Genomic DNA, 21,489 nt, shown 5'->3' on the forward strand with positions numbered 1-21,489 from the left:
AGCTAAAGGAGTTCATCACCACCAAACCAGAATTATATGAATTGCTGAAGGGGGTTCTTTCAGAAGAGAAAGTAAATAAAGATAAAAATTATGAACAACAAATACGTAACTATCAACAACTGAATCTAAAAACCAAGGAAATAAAAAAAAAATCTGATGAACAATATATTAACTGTTGAATATAATAGAATTAGAGGTATGGAAGGGGAGTGAACTGACAATTCATGGGGAAAAGGGGAGAGGGGGATGTGGAAAGAGACTGAATATAAACTGTGCACCTATGGATGAGGACAATGTGGGGGTGGAGAGAGGGCAGGGGGGGGTGGGAACCTGGTGGAAGAGAACAATGGAGGGGGGGGGAGGAACATTTGTAATAATATGAACAATAAAAATTTATTTTAAATAAATAAATAAATAAATAACAAATAAATAAATAAAAAATCAACAGAAAAAAAAATTTATCCTCACCAATGAAGCCAAAAAACGAAGCACCTTGTTCTCATTCATCAGCATTTTAATAATATCTTTTCTCGGAGCTTTTGGAATGAGAACAAAACAATTCTGAGCAGAATCTTCGACTGGTCCAAAACCGTTATAGGGAGGTAATTCCTGAAGAAATACAGAAGCAAGAAGCAGATGCTATTTGTATTAAAAATTATAAAGTGACTAAGTTTCTTTGAAAAATCTAGAAAACATTTAACATATATTTCAATATTTACAAATGTAGTCAGAAAAAATAACACATCGCATATTCCATTCCTCTTATTATAGACTAGAGCAGGCGTCTTCAAACTACGGCCTGCGGGCCACATGCGGCCCGCAGAGGAGTCTGATCCGGCCCGCCAGGTTTTTTGGGCAGTGAGCGCAGCCGAGGTGTTACAGTAGGAATTAGTAGTTCATATAGTCCGGCCCTCCAGCTCTCTGAGGGACCGTGATCTGGCCCCCACTTTAAAAAGTTTGAGGACCCCTGGGAGTGTGTAGGTCAGAATGAAATCTGTGCAAGAGTAGGCCTTCCTTCCCCCGGCTGCAGGCATCGTCTTCCCTCTGGCACCCGGGACCCGGGCTACCCTCCCACTGTCAGGCACCTGGGAGTCAGGCTTCACTTGGAGCCCTGGCTTTGTCTGGAAGGTTGTCTGGAAGGACGTCTGGTCTAATTAGCATATTATGCTTTTATTATTAGAGATTTTTTTGTTAATTCTCACCTGAGAATGTTTTCCATTGCCTCTCAGCAAGAGTGGAAGAGAAGAAGGAACGGAGGAGAGAGGCGAGAGAGAGAGGAGGAGAGAGAGAAACACTGATGTGAGAAAGACATATAACCAGTTGCCTCCTGCTCATGCCCTAACCCAGGGCAGGGAGCAAACCCACAAACCAGGTACATGCCCTTGACTGGGAATCGAACTCACAACCTTTTGATGTGCAGGCCAATACTCTAACCACTGAGCTTACCAACCAGGGCTATTTATAGATTTTGTACCTTGATCATCCCTCATAGAAGTGCCCTGTTTCCCCGAAAATAAGACAGTGTCTTATATTAATTTTTGCTCCCAAAGATGTGCTAGGTCTTATTTTCAGGGGATGTCTTATTTTTTCCACGAAGAAGAATATGGTACACATTTATTGTTAAATGAAAATAAAGGAAATTTATTACCTGTATACGGTACGGTAGTACAGTAGTTGTCAACACAAACCAGACAAACTGTGAATCCTACAGTATCAAGAATTTACTCATTTATTCAATGACAATCATGTCATCATCTTCTGGAACATCATCATAACAATCCAATTCCTGAATTTCCTGGTGAATTTCTTGTGACTCCATTTCTTTCAGAATCAGTGGACCAAATCTCTCATGTTTAGCCTAGGGGGGGGCTTATTTTCGGGGGGATGCCTTATATTTCACTCAGAAGGAAATCTGTAAGTAGGTCTTATTTTCGGAGGATGACTTATTTTCGGGGAAACACAGTAACTGCTAATGCTACAAAGTAACTCTCAGGGCTACAGTGAAACTACTGCTAATGTCCACTGACCCTTACCTGGCCCTACTCCTGAGCCCAATCCTAGCCCTCATGACCATCCTAGCATGACTTTGTTATCGGTGGAAGCGGGGGGAGGTCGGGGGGAGTCCTTATCCCTACCTGTTGCTCGTGGAAGTGGAATTCTTATATCTCAAAAAAAAAAAAAAATCTGAGATTTATATGGTAGAATGAGTAATTTTTATTTGTGTGGAATTATATCCCTGAGTTTCCAAGGTCCCCTCTCCCTCAGTCATGCCATAGAAGAAGTGTAGCTTTGGCTATAGCAGGGCTAAAATCAGAGTCAGTGTCCAGAGTTTCCATTCCATGTTGGCACAATCCAATACAGCATCAGGATAGCTTAATTTGTCTTTCCTGCTGCAGTCCATAAGTCCATTGCATGCGGGGTTTTCAGGGCCACATGGCTATGGAGGAAACAAGGGCAAAAGCAAGGAAGAGGAGCGAGAGTGCCCCCTGAGCCAAGAATCACAGGAGCAACATGAGAGCAAACTCCTTTAAGGGATTATGCAAACCCAAATTTTCATGGGCTTGCATTAGCCACACCCATTCTGTTCCCAGGTGTGACCGACAGGAACCTTCCTTAGTCATCCCAACTTCTCTGCGCATGCATCTATCTCCCCTTTGTTGGGCCCCTTCCCCCAGTGTTCTACACAGAATGGACCAGTGTTTCTCTAGAGCACATGTGTCAAACACAAAGCCCGCGGGCCAAATCTGTCCCGCCAGGCCTTGCAATGTTGCCCGCACCGCGCTGTCATCACTGCACTCCCCTGCGTTTCCATCACAATGACAGTTTATGACTGTTCAGTAAACCATTCGGCCCGCGATTTAGGCTGGATTTTAGATTTTGGCCCCTTCTCTGATTGAGTTCGACACCCCTACTCTAGAGTGTGAAATCACAGCTTCCTGGTTAAGCTTCCCAAATGGCCAAGCTTATCATTTCTGGCTTCCCCCTTTGCTCCATTTCCAACTATTAATAACTAGTTAATTATAACGGTATCAACTTGGTTCATTTTTCCCCTTTACTTCCACATTTCTAATATTTTTATTACTTGAGTTTTGCCTCACAAAAGAGGGATGACAGCTGTACTGAGAACTCAGATTCCTTGTTCATACAGAACTCTCCTTTCCTAGTGAAGGAGCAAACTCCAAATCAATTTCATTGGTGAGTAGTGTGGTACATAGGATGAGCTTACATTTCTCATTCAGGTTCCATGAAGAGCTGAAAGCATCACTCTAGGATGCTAGGATTTGTCTGTCCCAAAGCTTAAGTAGTTTTGAGGATGTTATCCACTCTCTTGTCAATACTAGCTAGAAAGCAGCAGAGTTCTTTTTTCTCCGATTCCTTGCTATGCTTTGTTAGCAAACTCAGCTTGTACCTTGCTTTTCATGTGTACTAGTAGATACCTTTCCCAAATCTTTTTAAAATTATGTTCAGGCATGTTTAACAAATTATTCTATAAGATCCCTGGTCCATCTGCAATAGGGCGCTCCCTCAAAACCCAGTAACTCTGCCATGCTCGTTCAAGGTGCAGTGATCGGGACACTGACCCTGCACTCCACTTGCCAGGGCTGCAGTGATGTGATAATCATGGCTGGACTATGACAGAGGATGTGGTGCGTGGGCAATGATCTAATTTGCTCCAAGTGCAATACCACTGCTCAATGAAGATACAAGCTACCATGGACAGAGGGACCTGTGTGAGATGCCAAATACTAGTAAGTTTTGCATTACTCTGGAGGCCAGGCAGAAATGCAGTGGTGGGATCTGAACTTGTTTTGCATCTGCAATAACACACAATGGCAGCAGCCTGGTTGGGGGATAGGGGTGGAGGTTGAGAGATTTTGAAATAGGGAGATACCTATAAGCCTCTGAGTGCCTTCCTCTCAAATTCCTTTTGTGTTTCAACAGGATTCTACTTGCTTTTCCTGAATTGCACCTATTTGCTCTGCTTGGAATGAAGACCTTCCCTAAATATCAGCCCATATCCCTGGAGTCCTGGCACTGGGCCACATATATGGAGGTAGTTAGTTTTAGTATACAGAGTGACTGAGATAGGCAAAACAAACAAACATCTACATAGTTCTTCACTTCTCTCTGCTCTCTAACCAAGTCTTTACTTTCTTTGGAAGACAGTTTAGGAGAAAAAAGGTATTATGGTAATGAGAATGGAATAGGAAAAGTATTCCAGGGCTCAAAAGCTTTTATCAATTCAAAAGATGGATCAAAGGGCTCAAAAGGTGCACCACTCTGTTACAATCCCTCTCCATTCTACCCTCTGCTTAGGTAAAGCTCACCCTTGCACTTTGCAATATGACCTTGGGAAAGTCCCTTGGATTGCTATCTTACACTACACTTATCTGTAAACTAAAGTGGTGGAATAGTTTGCTTGATCAGAATCTAGATTTGTTCCCATGGTATTTTTTCTTATATACTCTATCAAATGCTGCCAAAAATTTGAGGGTGAGGCATATTCAATGGTAGAGAGTGCTATCAGGAAAAAAACTGATAGCAAGAGGTACAGTCATCCTACCTAATAAAAGAAAACATGCAAAGTGACTGCACCTTCACTACACCCAATCAAGGTGAGTATGCAAATTAACCCAACCAAGATGGCATTTAATTTGCATATCAAGGCCAGAGCGAAGACTGAAGACACACAGAAAGAAGCCAAGCGCTGCAGAAGGGAGCAAAGATGCAGAGAAGCAAGCAAGCAGGATGGGGGAGAAGGGAGGGAAGCAGGCGGGGCAGCGACCGCAGCAGGAAGCCCTATTGCAAGAATCTTCCTGCAACGGGCTTCTAGTGTATTATAATGACAGAAATATGTTCTGAGAAAGGCGTCATCAGGTGATTTCAGTATCGTGAACATCATAGGACACACTCACACAAATTTAGGAGGCATAGCCAACTACACACTTAAGCTATATGGCATAACCTAGTCTCCTGGCTACACACCTGCACAGCATGTTACTGTACTAAATACTATAGGCAAGTGTAACAGTGGTATTTCTGTATTTAAGCATTTCTAAGCATAGATAAGGTATAGTAAAAACATGCTATAAATATAAAAAAATGGTTCACCTGTATGCAGCACTTACCAAGAACGGAGCTTGCAGGACTGGAAGTTGCTCTGGTTGAATCAGTGAGTGAGAGATGAGTGAATGTGAAGGCCTGTACATGACTGTACACTACTGTAGCCTTTTCAAACACTGTATCCTTAAGCAATACTAAATTTATAAGAAAATATTTTTCTTCAACAATAATTTCATCTTTACGGTAATGTCTTTAAAATTTTTTGAATTTTTAAAAAAAACTTCAACTCTTCTATAATAAAACTTAGCTTAAAACACAAACATTGTCCAGCCGTAAAAAAATGTTTTTCTTTATATCCTTATTTTATAAGCTTTCACTATTTTTAAATTTTTTTCAAAAATTGTTTTCTTGTTGTTTTGTTAAAAATTAAGACACAACCACACACATTAGTCTAGGCCTACACGGGTCTGAACCTAAATATCACTGTCTTCCACTCTACATCTTGTCCCCTGGAAGGTCTTGAGGGACAGTAACATATATGGAGCTGTCCTCTCCTCTGATAGCAATGCCTTCTTCTGGGATACCTCTTGCAGGACCCACCTGAGGTTCTTGAGGAGGTGTCACTGTTTTCAGAAACATGCTCATGATGGTTAGCTTGTTTTTTTACATCACAAATCTGCTTATAGACCAATAATGCATCATGAACATTCCTCTCTAATAACAAACCTTTTGGTGTTGGGGGCCCATGTTTTCAAACTTTCTAAGGAGTTTGTTGAAGTCTGCAAAAGCGTCTGCTAAAACGTTCACTGTAAATTTTCTTGGGGGCTAGTCTTTTTCTTCTCCTGCAGTTCCCTTTTCTCTAGCCTCTTCACCTATGTATTCTAGTTCCAGTTCTAACACCACTTAGTTAATTTCTCAGGCTCCATCTCTAGGATCTCCTCAATGTCACCTCATCCACACTGAGGTTAAAGTCATTTGCCATCTCAACCATAGTCTAGATTTTTGCAACATCCTCATCCTTGATAAAAGGATGTCATGAGTGAATCTCCTGAATATCTTCTTCCAGAGGCCATTCATATACTCCTTGGTGACATCACCCCAAGTTAAAGTTCTTGATGTAGTCAAAATGTTGTAATCCCTCCAGAATTACATCAGAGTCTTCCTCAGGAGCAGCAATAGCCTGGTTCAAGATCATCCTCAGGTAGTAGGCCTTAAAACCTGCTATAACTCCTTGATCCATTGGATGCATCAAAAAGGGGGTTTTAGAGGGAGATAGAGCACTTGGATATTAGGATGACAGTTACCAATAAAAGGAGGATGTTCAAGAGCATTATCAATAAGCAAAATCTTGAAGGGTATGTTATTGTCTAAATAGTACTCTGGCATAGCAATTCAGGAGGGCATTTTGGAAGGAGTTGGGTCACCCATGACTTCCAACTGTCCCTGCAGGAAACTGGCAATGTGTACTTATTGATATGCTTGAATGCCAGATCACAGGGGTTTCGATTTGTAGCCAGCAACATTGCCTCCACGCAAGACTGTTATTTTGTATTTAAAAGCCTCAGAACCTGGCACTGACTTGGCCTCCTATGGAAGAAAGTCCATTCATGAATCTGTTTCCAGAATATGGAGGTTTCATCCATATTGAATATTTGCTCTGGCAGATAATTTTGCTCCACAATCAGCTTATCTAGAGTTTCCAAAAATTCTTCAGCTGCCTTCACATCAATATGTATAGAGTCAACACTCACTTTCACATTATGGAATGAATAACAGTTTTTGAATAATTTAAACCACCTAAAGCTAGTGATAAATTCACATCATAGCTGGGACCAGCCTTTTCTTTCAACATCAAAAACAAATCTTGTGCTGTGACTGTGAGCCTCCTGGTGCCGAGAGGACACACTGCTGTGTCTCCTGTTCCATCTGTGTCATTAGAAGTTTCTCCATATCTAACACAGGCCCTTCTCAAATTTTCAGTAGTCTCGTTACCTTTGTTCTTGCTCTTCAAGATTGTAGCTATGGTGGATTGGGACATGCCTGACTGGAAAGCTGTAGCCATCACTACTTGTCTACCTTTGTAGTCTTTAATCATTTTCATTTTGCGCCCAAATCAGTCACTGGCAATATTAGCAATGGATTTGTATGCTTAGGGACCACAATGAGCAAAACTACACAAGATTAATCACAAGAGAAAATGATACAGTCAAGACGCAGTAAACACAAAATGCATCAGGCTGCTGCTGACATAACACTGTTTTACAACAAACTTTATTTAAATAGGTAGAACAAGTACACTCTAAAATAACAATAAGAAGTTTAGTACATTGAATGCAGAAGCCAGTGACACAGTCATTTACTGTCATCAAACATCATATATCGTACATAACTGTATGTGCTATAATTTTAAATGGCTCAATTACACCAGTGTCACCACAAACACGTGAGTGATGCCACTAGGGGACAGGAATTTGTCACCTCCATTATAATCTTACTCGAGGCCCAACGCATAAAATTTGTGCAAGGGGGTTGGCCTCATAGCTGCAGCGGTGCCTCGGTCCTTGCAGCCCCAACTTCGTCTTGGAAGGTCCTCCAGAATATCATTCGGCTAATTAGCATATTATGCTTTTATTATTATAGATGGAACCACTGTTGTACACGTGGTTCCCATGTTGACTCAAACATCATCATGTGACGTGTGACTGTATTATTACCACCTACACTTGCTTCCAGAAGTTTTATTTCTCCTGGCATACACCAAACTCCAAATTCTTCTTTGTATTGTTTTTATGAAATGTTGGTTCTAAGAGGCTTGTTTAAGAGATCATTTGTCTTCTGGGTTAGCAAACACATACTAAATAGGTAGTCTTCTTCAGCCTACTTCAAGAGATATACTTTATACATACCTCTGATTTGCTGGGCACTGTGTTAGTTGCTAGGAGCACAAGATGTACAGAATATAGTCCCTGCCCTCAAGGAATTTATAGTCTATTGATAGTTGAAGAAATGCATAAGGAGATGTTTTAATGTAACAGATTAGTGCTAGTGGAGAGGCACAGAGCACCCCAGGAACACAGAGATGGCCAGCCCTACCTGGAGCTTCAGAGATACTCTATTGAAAGAGAAAAAGCCTATACTGAGCCTTGAAGAATAAGAAAGAGCCATGTGAAAAAAATGATGGAAAAGTGGTTTAAGCAGCTAAAGTCCAAGGGAGTAAATCGGAATGTAGCACCTGCACAACTACAAAGAGCTCAGTATAATGGAGGCTAAGTGCACACAGAGAGGTAGCAGGTAAAGGGCCTGGGCTGGAGCAACTCAATTCCATTCTGTTATGTCTTTTGAAAAGAAATAGCCCAGTGACATTATTTTACACACACAGTGGCAACAGAGATGAGTAACAGGTCTGATCACCCTTCCTTATACATGGGCAAAAAAGAGGTTGCATGACTCGCTCATAATCCAAAGCAGTATAAAAACAATCACACTTTCAGTCCATGATACTGTGCTACCTTAAAACTTCAGACACTTCTTGAATGTTTTGTATAATGTGTAATTTCAAAATGTGCAATTCTCACTTGAAACTCTAAAATATGTGGCTGAGCCACTCTGAAGGCTCAAGTTTCTCATTTTACTATCTCAGTGCATTAAAAGCACCATGAACTTACTCTCATCTCAGAGTGGACTTCTGTGGTGTTCAGAACTGAATTTTGTAGTTCAGTGTGATTCTAAGGAAAGCTATGTTACAATGAAAGAAAGTCATCTTCCAATATCTTCAGTTAATCAGTTTTTGCTTTACTGTCAACCAGGTTTTCAGTGAAAGGGTTTGATAAACAGGCAAGAAACAATGAAATGCCCTCAGGATCTGGAATGTGAAAAGATGTCTTTTTTTAAAATCTAGATGAAAAAAATATTATAAAAGTAATATAAGACGTGGTATAAAAGGAGAAATTAAAACCACACACAGATTTTCTGGGTCAAGAAATAGGTAACATTTTATTTTGAATAAATTAAAATGATGACAAATTGACTTGAGAAAGGTGTGTGTTTTTTTCTTATTTATCTATCATTTCTAAATATGTTATTGATTTTACAGAGAGAGAGAGAGAGAGGGAGAAACAGAAACATCGATGAGAGAGAAACATGCAAGAGAAACATCGATGAGCTGCCTCCTGCATGCCCCCTACTGGGTACTGAGCCTGAAACCTAGGTATGTGTCCTGACTGGGAATCAAACCAGTGATTGATTTGATTCCCAGTCAGGACACATGCCCAAATTTTGTGCTCAATCCTTTTGGTAATTGGAACAGCATTCAACCAACTGAGCCACTCTGGCCAGGACAGAAAGCTTTTTCTTATCGGTCCTCCTTAAACAGTACATAAAAATGCCCATTTCTTCATGCTCGGGCAAACATAAGCTATTGTGAATCTTTCAAAATCTTTCAAAAATAGATCCAAAACCTCATTATTTGCATTCTATTTCTTTATCAATTACGTTGAGGGTCTTTTCATATGTACACTAGCCATTTATATTTATTCTTTTGTGAACTGCTCTATTTTACATACTTTGTCCAGTTTTGTTTTTTGTTGCTTTTTTTTTTTTTTTTAAACTGGATATTCACTTTTTTCCCTCCTTTTTCTTAAACTTTACATCAAAAGATTAATTCTCTCACTACACTCAGAACTAGCGTTCCATTACCTGTTTTACTGGAGGTTGTTCCTTCTTCCTTACATCAATACTTGGTAAATCAGAGAATCCAAACTTTTCTTTGAAATAGTGTCGAGTAAATGGATCACAATCGTAAATGAAGAAGGTTCTCCCGAGGATGGTGAGTGGCTTCCCAACGATGAAGTCTTTGGCAGTATACCATTCCAACACCTCCTGGTCAGAGATTTCCAGCACACACTTAGGGAAGTCCTCTGACATAAGAGAGCAGGGAGAGAGGAAAGAAGGAATGAGGATAGGAAACATAGCAGCAAGGCATTCTTGAGAACCCGAGAGAGTGCAGTGTTTGGCTCTGGTCAAGAGTCAGGGCCTCTTCTACATTCCCAGAAAGAACACAGGCTGTTCTTCTTCCATCTGTTGACCAGACACATAAGTAATACCCCAGATGGCTTTTGTAAAGTCTCTCCCATGTTCAGTTCCAACTATCATTACAGGTCACTGATTTTAACAGAATTAATGTTCAGAAGAAATCATTACTGGAGGGAAAAAAAAAAAGTCCTTGTATAGAGTATTAGATCTAGAAGAAACCCAACGAATTATTAGTGATCACATAGGTACACTACAAGATGCTGAGATTCTCTCTCTCTCTCTCTCTCTCTGTGTGTGTGTGTGTGTGTGTGTGTGTGTGTGTGTGTGTGTGTGTGTTTAAATATATAAAGAGCCAGAGTCCATAATGTCCAAAATGACTGAAGGAATGACCGAACAATAGGCTCAGGTGAGCAGGGACTAGCAAGCAGGCTGAACTGCTGACTTCTGGGGGGGGGGGGGGGGGGGGCGGGAGAAGGGCAAGGCTGATCAGCAGCTGCCATGGCTGTTGGCAAGGCCCAGAGAGAGAAGCAGGGTCTGATCCTCAGCCTCCGTGGCAGCTGCAGATCAGCCCTTGCGCCTCCCCCCCCCCCCCCCCCCCCCTCCGCTTTGCCAGCAGCTGTGCCTCTCTCTGGGGCAGCTGCTAATCAGCCCTGCCTCTCTGATCAGGCCCAGAGATGCTGACTGGCTTAGAAACCAAGCAATCAGAACCTAACCTGGGTGAACTGCAAAGACAGAATCTAAGGTGGGGGGTGAGGAGGGTTTTTAAAGGCAACAGCTATTTGGTGTAAGGTATAAGAAAGCAGTTCAAATTTTTAATGACCAGTTTGGCAGTATAGTGCATATGGCTGGCTATCAGTCCAGATATAGGAATTATGTATTTTTGTCTGCCAAGAGCATCTCCTCCTGCTGAAAAAGGCTCCTCCCCCTACCCCCCACCCCATTTGAGCAATCCTATCCTATATATACTAATAAAAGGGTAATATGCTAATTAGACTAGGTCAACAGACCATCTTCCGGACATCTGACTTCCTTCTGAGCAAAGTTATGGTGGTGGGGGCTGAGGCAGAGGCAGTAAGAGATGATCAGGCCGGCAGGGGAGGGCAGTTAGGATGATCAGGCAGGCAGAGGCAGTTAGGGGCTATCAGACAGGCAGGCAGAGAGGTTAGGGTGATCAGGTAGGCAGGCACAAGGGTAAGGAGCAATCAGGCAGGCAGGAAAAAGCAGATAGGGGTGAGCAGGCAGGCAGGCAGGTAAGCAGTTAGAAGACAGCAGTCTCAGATTGTGAGAGGGATGTCCAACTGACATTTTAGGCTCAATGCCACAGGGGGGTTCCCGATTAGAGAGGATTCAGGCTGGGCTAAACCTCCACAACCTCCCTCCCCCACCTTGCACAAATTTCATGCATGGGGCCACTAGTTAAATATATAAACAACACTCCTGTCTTGATAAAGAAAACATTCTGTTTGGGGTGACAGATATTAACAATTACACAAATAAATGGCTTCATTTCAATTGTGATCACTGCTATTGGGACAGTCTGACCTAGTAGGAGGCAGAGACAGTAAGCAAGATGATTACCATGATCCCTACATTTGGGGAATCAACACATTTTTAAAATGTAAAATCAACCTTGCATTTTTGGAACAAATCCAATTTTGTCACACTGTTTTATGAGAACTAAGTGTTGAAAACCATAAAGTAGTCAATCAGTTTTGGTAAAGTACAACACTGCACAGCTTTAACCACAAAGCTTGGCCTTAGAACTTTGATCTCAGGAGGCAGGAGAGGTAGGCTGGTATTCTCTTGCTAATTGCTAAGACGGGAAAATAAAAAAGGAAGCTAAGGTTCTGCTATATCACACAGAAAGGCGTGAATTCTAGCCCTTGATCATGCTAAAAGAAGGGCTGGTATTTTCCCAATCAGGCATCTTAAAAGCCCCTCCTCCCAGTGTACAGTGCCTAACCCTACTAGATCTCTTTTAGTTACCCCAGTAAGTGATGGGTTGTGGAGGACACAACTTGTGACTCCATGCGTTTCCTTCAGTAAACAAGGTTCCAAGAGGTGTGTGTGTGTGTGTGTGTGTGTGTGTGTGTGTGTGTGTTCCAGCCATTTATCCTTGTTTGCTCAACAATTATCTTTTTCATATAATGCTGGACTTATCTTACTGATATGATATTTAGGAATTCTGCACATATCTTCATGAGTGAGACTATAGTTCTTTTTTCTCATGGTGTCTTTAGTTTTTAAAAAAATCAATGAATTATTTTTTTCTTTTCTATAAGTATATATGAAATATATACTTATAGAAAAGTATATATGTTCTTTAAATATTTGGCACCCAGCTCTGCCACAGAGCCTTCTTTAGTCTTCAGCTCACATCTCTTCTGAGCTCTGTCTACATAACATAACTAGTTATATAATCAGATAGTCTTGGACACTTGTGTTACTGTTTAATGGCTTTGTGTACTAATGTGACCTGTTTCCCCAGTCACTAGAAGAAACTTAAGGACAGGGGTTCTAGGTCCGAAAGTTACATTTTCATTTTATCCTCCACAGCAGTTAGCACATGAACTAGTTCCCATAGCAGACATGTAACTCTTGTTTAACTGAATTAAGTAAAAATCATCCGTTGGATAAATGCCTTTGAGAGTCAATTAACCATCAACTCTACACTCCTTCTAGTTAGAGGATTATTTACTTAGCTGATGGAAGCTTAGCTTTTCCTGTCTTGTTGCATGACTAACAATAACTTTAACAAAAACATATGTTTCCCACCTCTTAAAAGAACCCTTCACATGTTAACATGCTGCCTCTCTGTGTAACTGATAAAAACTTTGTTCCAATTTGGGAAGTTATAGAACGGCATGATTATTTTTATTAAATTGACTGGGGTGACATTGGTCCTCAAGCACATGCAGATTTCATGGGTGGGTTTCTATGTTTAAAAAAATCTGATATTGCATCATGTGCCAATCACCCTAACTCAAATCTTCTCTCACCTTATATTAGGACTTCTCTCCCCAGCCCCATCCCTCTGGCAACCACCACACTACTGTTTGTGTTCATAAGTTTTAGTTTTATATCCCACATATGAGTTAAATTATATGGTTCTTAGCTTTTTCTGATTGGCTTATTTCACTTAGCATAATGTTCTCAAGGTTTATCCTATTGTTGCAAATGGCAAAATTTATCCTTTCTTATGGCTGAATAGTATTCCACTGTGCATATGTACCATATCTCCATCCAGTCCTCTAGCGCAGAACACTTTGGTTGTTTCCATGTCTTGGGTCACTGTGAATAATGCTGCAATGAACACAGGGGTGCATATACCTTTGCAAATACATGATTTCGAGTTTTTTGGGTATATACCCAGGAGTGGGATTGCTGGGTCATATGGTAGCTCTATTCTTAATTTTTTGAGAAATCTTCAGATTGCTGTCCATAGTGGTGTACCAGTCTACAATTCCACCAACAGTGAATGAGGGTTCTCTTTTTTTCCACAACCTCTCCAATACTGGTTATTGCTTGTCTTGTTGATAACGGCCACTGTAACAGGTATAAGGTAGCATTTCATCATAGTTTTTATTTGAATTTCCCTAATTGCCAATGAGGTTCAGCATTTTTTCATATACCTATTGGCTGTTTGTATGTCAGGTGTATTTTCAGGTCCGCTGTCCACTTTTTATTGGATTGTTTATTTATTTGGTGTTGAGTTTTATGAGTTCTTTATATATTTTGGAAATTAAACTTTGTCAGAGCTACTATTTGCAACTATCATCTCCCATCTGGTTGGCTGCCTATATGTTTTGTCTGTTTCTTTTGCTGGGCAGAAGCTTTTTACTTTGATATAGTCTCATTCATTTATATTGCCTTTCCTCCCCTCTCCTTTAGGGTCAAGTTCATAAAATGTTCTCTACAACACAGGTCCATAAGTTTGGTACCTATATTTCTTCTTTGTAACTCATTGTTTCAGGTCTTATATTTAGGTCTTTGATCCATTTTGAATTAATTTTTGTACTTGGGGACAGAACAGGATGATTATATATTGAAAATTTTAGATGTAGATAAAGCAGATACAAGCGTGGAACCTGAGAGTTCAAGGAATTTAGTTTTAGTGACACTTTTTTCATGCTCCGCTGACATTTCCATTCTTTCTTTTAATTTACTATAAATCTAACTTTATTATTATAGTTCCAGATGGCAGAGATTTCAGGCTCATTTAAGCAATATGAAAGGCCAAAATTAGTACCTCAGTCCTAATGTCTTAGGACTCTAAAAGGGTTGGAGATATATATATATATATATACACACACACACACATACATATATACATATATACATATATACATGGAGATATATATATATATATATATATATATATATATATAAAAGAATATGGTAGGCAGCAACCAGACTCTATTGAACCAGGGCACAGATCCAGTTGTTGCTAGCACAGAATACAAACTGTGTTAGCAATTGTTCTCATTTAAAAAAAAAAAAGAAAAAAAAAGAAATTTTAACCCTTTGCACTCCGCTGTCCCCTCTCAGGGGACATCGGAATTCTAGCATATCACTCGGATGTCCCCTCTCAGGGGGGACATTGCAGTTTATTAGTGATTACGGGGAATTGAGTTAATTCAACGCACGTGTCCGCCGCAAAGTAGCGTCGAGTAGCTGGTAGCCAATGTCCAGAATGGTTCGGAGTGCAAAGGGTTAAATGTTAACTCTTAAAACAAGTTTACTCCCTTTTATTCTCTTCACCAATCTCATTCTCTTCTACCTCACATGCAACCATTCTAATGTGCAGCTTTTTTCATTATAATGTATTATGTATATTGTTTTGTGTATATTTTACTTTATGCAAACATTATTACATTATACATCTTTTTACTTTTTTTTCTACACATCATTATGTTTTTGAGATGCACCTATTTGCTTTCTTTTTTTTTTTTTAATATACTTTATTGATTTTGTACAGAGAGGAAAGGAGAGAGGTAGAGAGTTAGAAACATCGATGAGAGAGAGTCATCAATCAGCTGCCTCTTGCACACCCCCCACCAGGGATATGCCCGCAACCAAAGCACATGCCCTTGACTGGAATCGAACCTGGGACTCTTCAGTCCCCAAGCCGACGCTCTATCCATTGAGCCAAACCGGTCTCGGCCTATTTGCTTTCTTGTACATTCTGTTTATTGCTTCTAACACTACATATTTATCAAGGTATACCTTCATCACATTTTGTTTATCCACTCTCCCAATGATAGAAATCTCCAACTCCTTACCCCCAAATAACACTGCATTCTTTTTTAAACACTGTGTAGGCCAAGAATTTAGCCTTCAGATGGCCACCTTGTTTATAACCTTTAAGACAAACCTCTTGCTCAATACCTGGAATTTCTTATCTCCTAGCTCTCAAAAAAAATCAGTGAACATTTAGAGTTCTGTCAGCCATCCAACCAAGAGGTATGTCATTATATGCCACCAATATGGCATTTTTATAATAAAACATCCTTTTTAAAATATTTTTATTGATTTCAGAGAGTAAGGGAGAGGGGGAGAGATTTAGAAATGTCAATGTTGAGAGGGAATTATTGCACATCCCCTGGGCATGTGCCCTGACTGGGAATCGAACCATGACCTCCTGGTTCATAGGTTGAATCTCATTTAACCACTGAGCCATGCACACCAGCCAGGCTAAGAGAGCATTCTTAAACTACCAAGTCAATAACTAAAGCAAGCCTACGTATCACAGAGAAATACTGATATAAAGCAGGGGCCACTTGCATTTTGTTGCGCCCTCACTTTCCAGTCCAGTAGATTACTTTACACCAGCAAAGAAAGAGCAAGCATTCACACAGTGGTACTACACTCTATAAGCCACAGATGTGACTTTTCCAATCTTAAGTCATCCCACAAAGAAACTCTTCTTTGTCAAAGAGTTGAGGCAAGAAGCAAAGTCAGAAAAGCACATAAGAAAATGGAAAGCTATATCTGTGAATGAAAAAGCTTGTTTCAGAAATGCACAAAATCTGGCTAAGTTGCGTTAGTTCAGAAGCCTTGATCTCCCACACTTTCATGAATCTCCCACTGCTGTTTTGGTTTGGTTTTCTGACTTGGATATCAGTCCTCCCCACCAGACCATTTCAGAGCGGAGACTGGACCAAGGGGGCAAGTAAAGGACAGGAATTAAGGGAAAGCAGTTTTTAGTTCCTTTAAAAACACACCAAGAACCTCCTACGTGTAAAGGGAAATGACCACACTGGTTTAGAAACTCCTCTAAGATCAAAAAAAGGTCCAATTATCAGAAGATAAACCCAACCAAACGTACTTGAATTCACCAAAATCTTGGGCATGCGCTGGCGGTTCATCAGGACCGGGAAGGGATCGCGCCCATCATTCCGTTCATGGATCTCTCGAATTTCTACTGTATCATCCATAAGATAGTAATGAATGATGTACTTCCGACATTCACCGAACATGCTGTCTGTATCATCCCAGATCGCATAGAATCGAAGAACCTTTGAGAAATCCATAGTAGTGATTTAAATACAAATTCTGTAAGTGGAGAGTTTAGCTTAGCTACTTTGGCATTCATTTATCAGACAATAACGAAAAGATTAGCTAGAAAGACAATGAAGCAATCTCAAATGGTTAAAAAAAAATTTTTTTTTACTAAACATACAAAAACATCTGAAATTACACATCAGATGTCAACAGCTGGAAAATATTAATAGGCTTATAAACCTATGCTGAGAAAAAAATTCACTTTGATCCAAAAATATTAGTCAGGGGAAATGAAGCTGAATTAAAAGAGCAATGGCTCCTTTATACAGTTACTAATAAAGGTGCATGTGAAAGGTTTATATGTAATTAATATAGAAAGAATCTTCATTTACTTATGACTCTTTTTTTTTAGTTTAACACATATCTTCTAGTAGCAGTATCAACAACACAATCTTTAAATACAAAGGAAGATTGAAAACTCCTACACACCATGCCCACCAGGGGGAGCACAGGAAGGCTGGAACAAAGTTGGAAAATACCCAGAACATTCTGTACTCACACATTAACTTAAAACTTAACAAGAATAATCTCTAATGGAATGTTTCTGTGAAATTACTACTTGAACATTATGAAAATAATAATCCATTTAAGGTTTCCCAAAGGATTCTGTTGAGGTTAACTCACATTTGAGAAAGAAGTAGCCAGCTGGAAATATAAAGTGGAAAGAAGATATAGCTCAGGGATGCTCTAAGATTTAAGTTTGGTGGAAGTCATAAGACTTATTTTCACAATCTTCTTTGGATCTCTATAAAACTTTGGTATTCCTAGCCCTCTAACTTTAGATAAATCCCCAAAAATAGCACTGTATCCAAATGGTTATATTACAGGTGTGATGTTTCAAAACACACACACACACCAAAAGAGTTTGCTAATAATCACTTACACGTGTGGAAATGAGTTAACTTACCAAGGTGCATGAGTCACTTACTTGTTTGTCAAAGGTGAGAAACTGCTTGAGTTGATCAAAGTCCGATGGAGTGACATACTGATGAAGAGGCCGTTTCCGAAGTTCTGTGTAAGGATCGAGAGCCATCTTTCCAGGTGGATTTAATTCAATTCCTTGACTTTCCAAAAATTCCTAAATAATTCAAAATTAATACTGATCACCTTTCTTGAAATTTCTTCAAGTATTAACTGATGGAATAAAAATAAGTGTAATAATTCTATACCAGTGCCAGGGTTAACCATTAATTTGTAGCTTGAGCATGTCTTCACAGCACTGAGCCTCTGATCGACCCAACTCAATAATGCAGATAATAACTGATTATTACCTTAAGTGTTCTGTGTTATAAAAATGATGGGCAACATGATAAGCTCCAAATATATCCTCAGATCAATGGAATATAGTTAGGTGCCTGAGCAGAGTAAGGATTACTTACATACACATAACTATGGATTACCTAACCATAGTTTCAAACAATATGTAATTCATATCAGGTATAGGGACAAACCATACAACAGCAAAGTCTCTTTAGTGCCACTTTTTTCTCACTTTGTGTATTTTTTGGTGATTTTGCTGTTCAAAATGCTCCAACCTTAGTGCTGACATACTATCTCATACTCTACATGAAAGAAGGCTGTGATATGTACTTAATGTCACTAAACTATACATCTAAAATAGTTAAAATGATAAATTTTGTTATTTATATTTTACCACAATTTTTTACAAGTCAGGCTGATGTCCCTGAAGGAAGAAATACATGTGTTAGATAACCTTCATTCAAGTCTTGAGTTTGATGTTAATGAATCAACAGTATATTTTAAATGTGGCATTCTAAAACAGAGACACATTAAACAAGGTTATGTATCCGACAGGTTGTTGAAAACGTTGTGACCAGAGACTTGTAGGAACCTCATTCTGTATTTCTCCTTGGAGCAATGGTGCAGTGTTTGCTAATGAAGTGTTTGTGGTAACTTTATAGAATAGAACTACCATGATTATTAAGAACTGACTGTAACTGGTTTAGATCATCTCAGTGATCAACCTTGCAAATGTTCAAATTGTCCATGGAGACACAATTGTGAAAATAAATTTAATAACTCAACTTAAAGTAACATTTTATAATTTCTCATTGCTGGAACAATTCTGAAATTGCCTATGATTTAAAGGACCTAAGAAACCTAAACATTGACAAAACAAAACATGCTTGAAGGGGACACTATCTCAAAGATGGTCTAGCACCTCAACCTTCTATAGAATTTTTCTCTAAAAATTCTACTTTGAGATGACACAGATGCCATGGCTCCTTTTCTTACTTCCTTGAGGTCTTTGCTCACCTGTCACCTTATCTGTGAGGCCTTACCTCATATATAGCAACTCAAACTTCCATCTCATTTACTCTGATTTAGTTTCTTCTATAGCTCTTATAAGCATCTGACACATTATAAATTTATTTATTGTTTCCTCCTCCAATCAGAATATAATAACCTCCATAAGGGCAATTCTTTATATATATATATATATTTTTTTTTTTCTTTTCATTTTTTACAGAGAGGAAGAGAGAGGGATAGAGAGTTACAATAGAAACATCGATGAGAGAGAATCGTTGATTGATTGAATCATGAATGCATGTCCTTGACTGGAATCGAACCTGGGACCTTTCAGTCTGCAGGCCAACGCTCTATCCACTGAGCCAAACCGGTTTCGGCCATAAGGGCAATTCTTTATACTTGGCACCTATGACAGTGCCTGGCACATAGCAGGCACTCGATAAGTATTTGCTAAATAAATTACTAAATTAAAAAGATAAATGAATGAATTCATAAGAGCTCAGTGCATGGTAAAAATTAATCTTATCTGGCATTAGGTAACATGAGATTAAAGGTATAAAATAATTGAGAAACTATATTTGCTTCTACTGCTTTTATTTTTTTTTAATATATATTTTTATTGATTTCAGAGATGAAAGGAGAGGAAGAAAAAGATAGAAACTTCAATGATGAGTGAGAATCACTGATTAGCTGCCTCCTGAAAAACCCGTATTGGGGATTGAGCCCAAAACCCAGGCATATGCCCTGACCAGAAATCGAACCGTGACCTCCTGGTTCATAGGTTGATGTTCAACCATTGAGCTCCATGCATACATTTTATGCTTTTAAAAAAGGGGCCTCTCTCTCTCTCAATGGTAAGAAAATCCATATTTATAAAATAGAGAAAGTAGAAGATTTTTGTCAATATAAAAAAAATGTTTTCCTTTAAAAATGGTTTTATTTTAGGAATTTTTTAGAAAGCAAGTGTCCCTATATATATGATTTACAGAAAAAATACCAGTATATATAAATTACACAGAAAAATTTAGGTTCATATCTGCTAATAGAGATAGCACTATTTTTGTGAACTCAAACTTCAGGTACATTGTCCAATGCATCTTTCCTATTTCTACCCCATCAAGGGTGCTACCTCCCCTAATCGCTATTTGAACTGGCATATAAATTGGTTTCTTATCAAAGGATTCAGCTATGATGACAGTTTAATTTTATTTGAAATGCTATGTATCAATATCATTGTGAAAAAATATCACTGCATTGTTTTGGCACATATACGAATACCAAATCAACTTACATAATAATCCATAGAAGGCAGATTATTTTACTCTAATAAGTGATATGTATCCTTCCATAAATTAGAATGCCTCAGAGACCAGAACTTCCAAAAATATATACTATACCTTTGTGAATCCATCACACTCAACAATGTGGAAAGTTTTGCCATAAATTGTAATGTTTATTCCTCGGTTTAGGTCTTTCCAATGGTAATGGTCTCCCTGGTCATTCTTGGGTAAGCGCTGACGTTTGATTAGCTTGCCTTGAGGGATCCCAGAGTTTTCCACCAGGGGCTCTATGACTGACATGCTGTCATCTTCCAGGTAGTAGTAAATGTGCACCTGACGGATCCGATAGTGTTCCTCAGTGGACATAGAAACATCTTCTTGAAAATAGGCATCAAACTTCAGTACCTATAACACATAGGGGAAGAAAAAATGGTATTAGTTTCTCACTCAAAAAATGTCAAGTACTCTCCTGTAAAGAGAAATCACTCAGAGAGATTTCAATATTCACCACTCCTATCTACTAAATCAAAGATTGCCAAATTATGGTCCATGAGTTAAATATACCCCTGTCACTTGCTCTTGTATATAAACTAAGAATTTTTTTTTACATATTTAGGTGATTAAAAATCAATAGAATAAAATCTCACAACACATAGAAATTATATGAAATTCATATTTCCATATTTATAAGTAATTACACAAATAATTAACACTTATTTGTTAATGGCTGGTTTCCTATTACAAGGGCAGAGTTGTGAGTAGTTGTGATCGAGAGACCATTTGGGCTCCTGCTATGGTCTGAATTGTGTGTCTCTCCTCCCAAATTTATACTGAAGCCCTAACCCTCAATGTGACTATATTGGGAGATAGAGTCTTTACAATTTAATTAAGTTTAAATTAGGTCCTAAGGGTAGGGGCACTAATCCAAGGGAAATAACGTCATTCTCCCCTGCCCCCCATTCTCAGCACATACGGAGGAAAAGCCATGTGAGGACAAAGCAAGAAGGCAGCTGTCTGCAAGTCAGTAAGAGAGCCCCCATCAGAAACCAAAATCAGCAGGAAGCTTGATCTTGGTCTGTGTAAACTACCTGTCTGTTATTTTATTATAGCAACTCAATCAAACCAAGATACTGCAAAACCCAAAATATTTTCTATGGGCCCATAAAGAGTTTGCTAACTTCTGCTCTAAGTGGTCAAACTATGTGTAGCCTATTTCTAATGTGTTCCTAGATAAGATGGTTTAAAGACCTTAACTGTACTAGCTGCACTTCCATGGCAA

General features: G+C 39.1%; 1 protein-coding gene across 1 annotated transcript in view; it reads right to left on the bottom strand.

Annotated features, from left to right (window-relative positions):
- EFHC1 (EF-hand domain containing 1) overlaps positions 1 to 21,489 on the bottom strand; it is a 65,398-nt gene that overhangs the window by 16,341 nt on the left and 27,568 nt on the right. The window contains exons 3-7 of the mRNA XM_036415272.2: positions 20,328 to 20,615; positions 17,588 to 17,737; positions 16,424 to 16,613; positions 9,760 to 9,980; positions 469 to 609 (exon numbers count right to left, since the gene is read on the bottom strand). Of these exons, the coding sequence (XP_036271165.1) occupies positions 469 to 609; positions 9,760 to 9,980; positions 16,424 to 16,613; positions 17,588 to 17,737; positions 20,328 to 20,615 (990 nt within the window). The remainder of the gene's footprint in view (positions 1 to 468; positions 610 to 9,759; positions 9,981 to 16,423; positions 16,614 to 17,587; positions 17,738 to 20,327; positions 20,616 to 21,489) is intronic.

Source organism: Pipistrellus kuhlii, unplaced genomic scaffold (assembly GCF_014108245.1).
Source record: "Pipistrellus kuhlii isolate mPipKuh1 unplaced genomic scaffold, mPipKuh1.p scaffold_m20_p_5, whole genome shotgun sequence".
NCBI lineage: Eukaryota > Metazoa > Chordata > Mammalia > Chiroptera > Vespertilionidae > Pipistrellus > Pipistrellus kuhlii.